The sequence below is a fragment of the Echinops telfairi genome, unplaced genomic scaffold (genome assembly GCF_000313985.2).
Source record: "Echinops telfairi isolate 266 unplaced genomic scaffold, ASM31398v2 ScPeMD7_3;HRSCAF=10, whole genome shotgun sequence".
Lineage (NCBI taxonomy): Eukaryota > Metazoa > Chordata > Mammalia > Afrosoricida > Tenrecidae > Echinops > Echinops telfairi.
Window position 1 is genome coordinate 44,811,214 of NW_022103899.1, and position 9,705 is coordinate 44,820,918.

The window sequence follows — 9,705 nt, forward strand, 5'->3', positions numbered from 1 at the left end:
CCTGACCCCCAGTGTCCTGACCCCCAGTGTCCTGACCTCCAGTGCCCTGACCCCCAGTGTCCTGACCCCCAGTGCCCTGACCTCCAGTGTCCTGACCTCCACTGTCCTGATCCCCAGTGCCCTGACCCCCAGTGTCCTGACCTCCAGTATCCTGACCTCCAGTGCCCTGACCTCCACTGTCCTGATCCCCAGTGTCCTGACCCCCAGTGCCCTGACCCCCAGTGTCCTGACCCCCAGTATCCTGACCCCCAGTGCCCTGACCTCCAGTGTCCTGATCCCCAGTGTCCTGACCTCCAGTGCCCTGACCTCCGGTGTCCTGATCCCCAGTGTCCTGACCCCCAGTGCCCTGACCCCCAGTGTCCTGACCCCCAGTGCCCTGACCTCCAGTGTCCTGATCCCCAGTGCCCTGACTCCACTTCTAGCGCTCCCTTCTTCTGAGATTACCCTTGGCCTGAGTCTTCAGTGCCTGTCCCTGTGGTCATGCCGGAATCTTTTCCGCTGAGTCACCCAATGGAAAGCCCACACCTATGTAGTCATGAGGACTCTCTGTCTTCAGGCCGGCCTGTGGCCAGGGGGCTCTGGCAGCTCGGGTATGTGCTCTGGGGCTGCTGGGAGATGGTGAGGAGGCCAGTCCAGTCGTGTAATCTGGTCATAACACCCAAGTGGCAGGAAGTCAGTGAAATCAGTGTGAAACTGGGAATCACAGAGCACGGGTGCCCGGAAGGGGGCCGGGGGCAGAGTGGGCCAGAGGGCAGGGACAGAAGTCCATGCTGTGGGCTACCAGACCCTTCCGCCAGAGCAGCCACTTCTGCCTTTGGAAAGAGTTTCACAACATCCCGTGTGAGAGTGATGATGTAAGAGATGGAGACTGACTGGCGGTGCGCACCGAGGATCCGAAGGAGAAGAAGCGGCTGCTGGCTCACATGTGCCAGGGCACAGAGAGTGGGTCCCAGGCGAGGAGCAGCCCATCACTCCACCCACACCCAGAGTGGACCTGAAGCCCGCAGGCCTCATGACAGGTGAGCAGCCACCTTCAGGATCGGGATGGAGCTAGGTCTGGTCATGGCACTGTCCGGTTTCTCGGCTGCTGGATGAGGAAGGCAGGGGGCGTGGGAGCTGATGTGGCGGGCCCCCACCCCGGTTCATGCTCTGCAGAGACTAGGATCTTGCTCCCCATCTTTCATGGTAGGGTGGGGGTGGGAGGAAGGGAGAGATCTAGATTGGGGGTCTCTGTGCTTCCAGGGAGCAGAGTGTCATTCTAAAGTGTACACACACACACACACACACACACACATCTTCCGCTGGGAGGTTGGCTGAGGGGTGGACGTGATGGAGCCAGCATGGGTCAGGGCCTCCTGTTTAGTGGCCCTTGATGTCTGCACTTCGCTAGAAAGAAGACTTTACCCCAGGGCCTCCAGAAAGAGACAGGTCACTCACCATGCCTCATGGGACCCCTTGCAGGTGACAGGCATCCCCAAAGGCCCAGCAGGCCCAGCTATGGCTCCATCTCCAGCCCACCCAGCCCAGGGTCTGCCGGAGAGACCTATCTGAGTGAGAAGATCGCCATCCCAGATGCAGACCCGGTGAGAACGCTGTAAACGTCTCAGGGCTCTGCAGGGTCCGTGGAGTGTCTAGGCTGGGGCAGTTGGTGGGGGGGCTCTCTGAGAGCAGTGACAGACAGTGGCAGCTACCCCCTTCTTGCTTCTGTCCCCAGCACTTTGGGTTCAATGGTTGTCTAGCACTTATAAACGGCTTTCTGGATTGGAGCTTTGGGCACTTGTTTCCGCATCAAAAGAAAGGGCCCGGATAAGGGAATGAGGAATCAGGGCAGAGGCTGCAGGCTTCTAGGACCTTCAGAGGATCTCCTGTCCTGGGCCAGGGTAGGGCAGGAGGACCCCAGCAGAGCAGGCCCTGTGGGCTGGGGACAGAGTGAGAAAGGCCTGCCCCCTGAAAAGCCCCCATCTGAGGCTCTGCTGATTCAGGACCTTGGGGAGGCAGGCTGGTCAGGCGCAGGATACAGAACGTGACAGATCCTGAGAGCAGGTCCTCCCTCAGTGACTCAGCAGACCATCTGCAGTCATCCCCCCCCCCTTCTCCCGTCTCCCCCACCCCGGACTGCTTTGGGTGGAGCGTGTGTGTTGGGGACAGCCCCAGGGCCAGCTGATGTGGGGCCAGGATGGGAAGTAGGGGCTGCCCAGGCTGGCTGCCACCCACTCAGACCTAGAACCTCCCTTTCCTCCCGTCCAGGGCACGTTCAGCCTGCGGAAGCTGTGGGCCTTCACAGGGCCCGGCTTTCTCATGAGCATCGCTTTCTTGGATCCAGGAAACATCGAATCAGACCTGCAAGCTGGCGCCGTGGCCGGCTTCAAAGTGACTGAATTGGCAGTGGGGGAGGGTGGTCAGTGGGAGCAGGGGTGAAGTTTATGATCATCCATCTGAGAGGGGATCCCCAGGCAGGCCCTGCAGAGGGTGGGGTGTCTGCGTTGGGGTGGTGCTTTTTCCTAGCTCCCTGCCCCCACCCTCCCTCAAAGGAGTGTCCCAGCTGGACTGTACGACCCCCTCTGGTGACCTGAGACTGGCCCCTCTAGCTGAAGGTCTCCCCTGCCTCCCCCACAGCTGCTCTGGGTACTGCTATGGGCCACGGTGTTGGGCTTGCTCTGTCAGCGGTTGGCAGCTCGGCTGGGCGTGGTGACAGGCAAGGACCTGGGCGAGGTCTGCCATCTCTACTACCCAAAGGTGAGGTTCTGAACCAGCCACGATCAAAGAGCCATCCTTCCTCACTGCCATGCAGTCGACTCGGACTCATATAGGACCAGGGTAGAATGACCCCGTGGGTGTCTCAGAGGAGCACCGGTGGTGGAGTGGTTCTGTGTTGGGCTGCTAACCACAAGGTCAGCAGTTTAAAACCGCCAGCCTCTCCCAGGGAGGAAGATGAGGCTTTACCCACATGGGCAGTGTGGCTTTGAATCTGGGCTTTCTGAGAGTAGAAAGCCTCATTTTCCTCCCTCGGAGCCGCTAGTGGTTTGTGCTGTTATTTGCCAGCAGCCCAGCGCTTAATCACTGCACCACTAGGGCTCCCACCTCCTTGAGTAGACGAGACTCAAACTCATGGTCACAGTGGGAAAGCGGCAGGAAGTATCGAATGCTCCCTTCACAGAGGGGAAACTGACACGGGCAGTGAGTGGTCCCAGGTGAGAACCAAGTGGGTGTCAACTAGGGGCCAGCCATTGGGGTGGCAGGTGGACGGTGGGCATCGGAGACAGAGTTATTGTATAATCAGGGTCTACTCGGGGACACAGAGAGGAAGCCCCTGGACATTTCAAAGGGGACTTCATTCAGGCACTGAGCAGCAACGGTGTCAGCGGTCAGCGGGACTGGAGGCGCAAGGGGCAGGGAGCTGTCCCAGGAATCAGGAAGCTGCCATATTCTTGGGCAGGAACCACCCTGGCCGCCACGGCTGAAGTGGCCACCACCCTTACCACAGCCACAGTCACACGGGGAGCCCCGCCCGCCTTCCAGCCCCCATCAGTGTCTGCTACAGAGGCCAGCTGGCAGCAGCTGCGGAGGGGCCAGGGTGGTCTTGCAGGGCCGGCTAAGCCACAGGCTTCCAGGCCTGCACAGAGCAGCGTGTGGAGGGGCCCCAGAGCCGGGCTGAGGCAGCGAACAGCTGGCTGTCAGTTTCCTTTATCCCCATAGGTCCCCCGTGTCCTCCTCTGGCTGACCATCGAGCTGGCCATTGTGGGCTCCGACATGCAGGAGGTCATTGGTACAGCCATTGCCATCCATCTGCTGTCGGCAGAACGGTACTGCCTCCAGGAGCGTCAGCCACTCAGTCCAGGGACGGGGACTCCAGCTGCCGGCTCAGGCCTTGAACGCCCCTGAGTCCCCTTTGGCCTGCAGTCTCCTGCCTGGGAGCTGTGGCCTCATTTGCCAGATGGGGAAACTGAGGCTTTAACCCCTAAAGTGACCTGTCTAAAGTCACACAGCATGGAAGGGGTACAGACTTGTGGACCATGGGCCCAAGTTCCATTCAGAGACAAACCCTGCTCCTCACCAGCCCTCCCCTGAGTACTCTCCCCTGCTCCTGCCTCAGTGCCCAGACCCCCCCATCTCCAGACTGAGGGTAGTGGTCCCAGGCCCCTGGAGCAGCCTCGGCTGACCCAGCCCCTCTGGTTCCAGAATTCCTCTCTGGGGCGGGGTGCTCATCACCATCGTGGACACCTTCTTCTTCCTCTTCCTGGACAACTACGGTGGGTCCGTGTGCCCCTGGTCTCTGAGAGGAATGGTGCGGGGTGCAGGGGCGCTGGGCGCAGGGCCTGGTCACTACAGGAGCTCTGTGCCCGCAGAGGGGCTGCAGGCCTGGGTTCCTGTCTGGGTTCTATTAGTCTAGCTGGGAGCGTCTCTGGGAATTCAATGTCTTCACCTAGAGCCTGGGGCGAATAATAGCACAGACCTCACCAGGTGTTTGGGAGGTGACAATAAAACATAAGCCAGCGGTTCCCAACCTGTGGGTCATGACCCCTTTAGGAGTGGACCAGGGGTAGCCTGATTCATCACAGTAGCAAAATGACAGTGATGAAGCGGCAATGGAGATAATGTTATGGTTGGGAGGTCCCCACAACATGAGGAACTGTATGAAAGGGTAGCGGTATTAGGGAGGTGGAGAACCTAGTGTTCCCGACTGCTGCTTTGCCCTCTCCATCCTCCCTCTAGGGTTGCGGAAACTGGAAGCCTTTTTCGGACTCCTCATTACCATTATGGCCTTGACCTTCGGCTACGAGGTGGGGAGCGGGACACGGGAGCACCCCCACGGCCACCGTCTCTGTCCCTGGGAGATGCTGAGTTCCTGGGGGCTGTGGGGGGGGTGGGCGGTAGGGCGGGGGTGGGGGGTGGGGTGCTGGGCCTGACGAGGCTCCTCCCCCGCAGTATGTGGTGGCCCGTCCGGAGCAGGGAGTCCTTCTTCGTGGCCTTTTCCTGCCCTCGTGCCCGGGCTGCGGGCAGCCCGAGCTGTTGCAGGCCGTGGGCATCGTGGGGGCCATCATCATGCCCCACAACATCTACCTGCACTCTGCCCTGGTGAAGGTGAGCCCAGGACGGGGCATGGGCAGACCCCTTAGTCCCTCGCCAGCCCGCCCTAAAGCCTGGAGCCCCGCCCTCTACCATGGGGAGTTGGGGGGGGGGGGCAGATCAAGCTGCGGTCCTTGAACTTGCGTTCTAGGGGAGGAGACTGAAGAGTGGGCAGGAAAGGAAAGGATGGGGGGAGGGGGTCAGAGCTGTGGGGTTCACCAACAGAGGAGAATGAGAGGGGTGGATGGCTCTAGAAAGCACACCCAAGAAAGGCCATCTTTGAGATTTGAAGGGAGAAACTGGGCCCAGGCATAGCGCGGTGAGTTCAAAGTCCCTGCTCGGACACGAGTTGAAGTTGGTGCTGGAGAGCTGGTCCCCGGTGGAGGGCAGACAGGGTGGGGCCAGGTCACCTGGGTCTCAGAGGCCAGCCTTCCTTTATCCCCCAGTGGCAACGGCAGAAATGTGGGACCAACGTTTCCCAGACTGCCCTGCAGGGGGGTTCGGAGGAACTGGAGTTTAGGGTAACACAGGTAGAGGCATGGGGGTGCCACTGGGGTGACTGATAAACCTGGCCCTTCTCTCCCCTTTGCCGCCAGTCTCGAGAGATTGACAGGACCCGCCCGACTGAGGTCCGCGAGGCTAACAAGTACTTCCTGATTGAGGCCACCATTGCCCTCTCCGTCTCTTTCTTCATCAATCTCTTCGTCATGGCCGTCTTTGGGCAGGCTTTCTACCACCAAACCAACCAGGACGCGGTGAGGCGAGACTTCACACCAGACCCACGCCACACACACACACACTACACACCACACACACCACACACATCCTGCAAGCCAGCCTTCTGCCACCAACCCAATCAGGTGTAACTACCCCACACACCCACTCCTGTGTCTTTCTCTCACACTACACACACTCACCGCACACACGCCTGCAAGCCAGTCCTGCTGGGGTCTCAGGCATTGTTCCGCCTGGGTCTCTGGGCACCAGTTTGGGGAAGGAGATGTGACTTGGCCCCAGCTCACCACACGCTCAGCAGGCTCTTTGAGGGCCAAGCCCACACCAGCGTGCTGCTAGGGAGCAGGCTGGAGGAAGGAGCAGACTCCGTGGCAGTGGAGGGTGGGCCTGATGTGCAGCCTTACTACAGTGGGAGCTTCCATGGGGATGGGGGCCGGTAAGGGGAGGGCGGAGGGTCTCCCATGCAGGAGCCTGAGCTGGGAAGGGGCAGGCGGTTGGACTCCTCTCAGAGTGTTTGCTCCTGATAATCTTCAATGTCAGCGACTGGCTGTCACTCACCAGCACATCTATGCTGAGTATTTGTTAGTATTAGCTGGGGTCCCAGACCCAGGGCCCACAAAGACCCTCTAGGTGCTAGAGTCTAGGAGCTTACATGGGGAAAAGGGCAACAGATCGGGAATAAGTTAACAAACAAGTGTCCAGTGTGGACATTGCTAGGAAGAAAATCCAGGGGGTGGGTGGGGTGGGAGGGGGCATGCGATAGGATTGGGGGATGGGATTGCATTAGCCCAGGTGACGTTTGTGCTGTGACATCTGTCCCTGGAGGTCTGTCCTGGGGGCTGTGACACTTGCTGGCCAGTTTTGGGTGTTTACCTGGGACGTGGACTCTGCCACTGACCTCCCCTTGGCTCACTCTGCTCCTCAGGCGAGGCATGAGGTCTAACTAGAGGTGGTGACGGTGTGTCATCAGGGCCAGGCATGGTTGTGGGAAGCTGCGGCTGTGGGGCAGCATGAGTCCCTTCTAATAGGTGGCCCCTCTGTGGTGACAGCAGCACCCCTACATCTAAGAGAAGCTGAGGTTGGGGCTCGCATTTGAAATCCTCTCAATTTTAAAGTGGGCAACAAAGTCACACTGAAAAAAGATACAGGTGGGTGGGGGGGGGAGGAAGGTTAAAAAAGAGAAGCTGATACCAAGGGCTCAAGTAGAAACTCAATGTAAAAAAAAACAGTCAAGCCCCAATAAAATGATTTTTAAAAAAAATCAATGTTTAGAAAATGATGGCAATATATGTACAAATATGCTTGATACAATTGATGTATGGAATATTATAAGAGCTGTAAGAGCCCCCAATAAAATGATTAAAAATAAAAAGTGAATTAGGACAGTTGGCATCTTAAAAAAAACAACACAGAGAGACAATACGAGGGGCTTCAAAAGTTTGTGGGGGAAAAATTCCATGTCATATCTTACACTGTCCGACATCTCCCTTCACTTACTTTTCTGTTGTCCATCCCCCAGGGAGGAGGTCACATGTAGATCCCTGTAATCAGTTCCCCCTTTCTACCCCCAGTTCTCCCTCCACCCTCATGCATGTATTTGTAACAAATAATTACAACAAACATCCAGACAGCACTTCCCATGTGCCTGACTTCATTCCTATAACCCTCATAGCGATTCTAGGACTCATTTGCTGCCATGGAGTCGAAGCTGACTCATAGCGAGCCTGCAACATAGGATAGAACTGCCCTTTGAGATCCTGAGACCTCATGGAGTAATGGTTATTCATTGGGATGCTAAGCTGCAAGGTCAGCAGTTCAAACCTACCTGCCACTCTCCTGGAGAGACAGGGCTTTGCCAAACTACATCTGGGCCAGCCTTCAACTCTTGACTTGTTAAGAGGCCGACTGTTTGCCTCTCTTCCTGTCCTTGACGGTAGAAAGCTGAACCTGTCTCCTGCCACAAAGAGCTACACCCTGGGGGGCCCACAGGGCAGCTCGACCCTGTCCTGTAGGTAGGGTGGCTAGGAGTTTGAGTTTTGGAATTTTGTCCTGGTGCTGCAGTTCAACATCTGTGCCAACAGCAGCCTCCCCGACTACGCCAACATCTTCCCCCAGGACAACCTGACGGTGGCTGTGGACATCTACCAAGGGGTGAGCACTGGACAAGGTGGCCAGGGCGAGACCCCTCATCCTGCCCATCAGGGGCGGGGCCACCAGTCTGACCACATGCTTCCCACCCTCCCCCCCCACAGGGAGTGATCCTGGGCTGCCTCTTCGGGCCTGCAGCCCTCTACATCTGGGCCGTGGGGCTGCTGGCCGCAGGGCAGAGCTCCACCATGACAGGGACCTACGCGGGACAGTTCGTGATGGAGGTGGGGCTGGGGTGGGCCAGAGTCCAAATACCACAAGCCCTCAGGGGGGGCAAACTTCGGGTTTCTGGGCCCTTGAAGCAGCCCGAGGGTGCCATTTATACACCCCACTTTACTGCGGAGAAAACTGGGGTTCAGAGGAACAAGGCGACTAATATGACCATTTTCCCAAACTTGTTTCCTCTTTAGCCGTCAACCGTGGGAGGAAGACCCCATCCCTTTCACGTACCCCCTTTCTGCCACCTAGGGTCAGAACTGCACCCCACCTCATACACAACAGCAGAGGAGTCCCTGGAAGTGAAAGGTCTCCCCTAGAATTCCCAGCCCTGGCCACCGCCCACCCCCCAAATGCTCACCCTCCACCCAGGGCTTTCTGAAGCTGCGGTGGTCCCGCTTCGCGCGCGTCCTCCTCACCCGCTCCTGTGCCATCCTGCCCACCGTGCTGGTGGCTGTCTTCAGGGACCTCCGGGACTTGTCAGGCCTCAATGACATGCTCAACGTGCTACAGAGCCTGCTGGTGAGCTGGGGCCCCCTGCACCCCGCCGCTGAACTCCACCAAACCACCGAAAACGCTCCTCCTCGCACCTCGCCTCCTGGTTCACCTCATCCCCCACAGCCGTGCAGGGAGGCGGGAGCCCCCACAACCTCCTTTCACAGAGGGGGCAACGGACACAGCTTCCCAAAGAGCTGAGATTCAAACTCAAGCCACCTGTGCCCGAGGCTTTGGGAGGCGTTAAGATGGAGAAACTGAAGCCCAGGGTGCTTAGGGACTTGCCCAAAGAGCCCCAGGAGGGAGGGCAGAGGAGGCCCAGAGCCCCCCTCCATCTGTGGGGAGGGGCAGGCTCTCAGCGGACCCTCCCTACCCACCACAGCTTCCCTGTGCCGTGCTGCCCATCCTCACATTCACCAGCATGCCCGAGCTCATGCACGAGTTTGCCAACGGCCGGTGAGCCACCCTGATTCCCACCCTCCTGCCCACTTCAGTCTTGTAGTGTGTGCCGGGCTGGTAGCTAAAAGTAGACCTGGGACTGGTGCCTGTGTGTGTATGCGTGTGTGCCTGTGTGCGCATGCTCATCCATGCTCTTTCTAGGCACAGGCCAGTGGGCAGCCTGCACACTCAGGAGGGCCATGGAGGGCGGAGTGGGTGAGGGCTTAAGCCAGGTCCTACAAGCCAGAGAACCTGGCTTTTCCTGTCTCCTCCCCTCCCCAGAGCTCCAAGTGGGCGGTAAGCACCAGAGGCAGAGGGGAGGTGGGTGGGAGAGGAGAGGCCTCACTGCACCCAACCAGTCCTGAGACCCCCTTCTGTCTCCAGGGTAAGCAAGGCCATCACGTCCTTCATCATGGCGCTGGTCTGTGCCATCAACCTCTACTTCGTGGTCAGCTACCTGCCCAGTCTCCCTCACCCCGCCTACTTTGCTCTTGTAGCCGTGCTGGCCGCTGCCTACCTGGGCATTACCATCTACCTGGTACTATGGGGCCCAATGGGGCCTTGGGCATTGGGGAAGCGGAGAGAGTAGGCAAGGGAGGAGGGGGG

General features: G+C 58.7%; 1 protein-coding gene across 1 annotated transcript in view; it reads left to right on the plus strand.

Annotated features, from left to right (window-relative positions):
• SLC11A1 (solute carrier family 11 member 1) overlaps positions 1-9,688 on the plus strand; it is a 12,754-nt gene extending 3,066 nt beyond the window's left edge. The window contains exons 2-16 of the mRNA XM_013004352.2: positions 28-401; positions 933-1,019; positions 1,462-1,583; positions 2,248-2,370; positions 2,617-2,736; positions 3,697-3,803; positions 4,180-4,250; positions 4,714-4,781; positions 4,927-5,082; positions 5,664-5,822; positions 7,864-7,953; positions 8,055-8,174; positions 8,539-8,688; positions 9,044-9,117; positions 9,484-9,688. Of these exons, the coding sequence (XP_012859806.2) occupies positions 28-401; positions 933-1,019; positions 1,462-1,583; positions 2,248-2,370; positions 2,617-2,736; positions 3,697-3,803; positions 4,180-4,250; positions 4,714-4,781; positions 4,927-5,082; positions 5,664-5,822; positions 7,864-7,953; positions 8,055-8,174; positions 8,539-8,688; positions 9,044-9,117; positions 9,484-9,688 (2,026 nt within the window). The remainder of the gene's footprint in view (positions 1-27; positions 402-932; positions 1,020-1,461; positions 1,584-2,247; positions 2,371-2,616; positions 2,737-3,696; positions 3,804-4,179; positions 4,251-4,713; positions 4,782-4,926; positions 5,083-5,663; positions 5,823-7,863; positions 7,954-8,054; positions 8,175-8,538; positions 8,689-9,043; positions 9,118-9,483) is intronic.
• Positions 9,689-9,705: the final 17 nt, after the last annotated feature.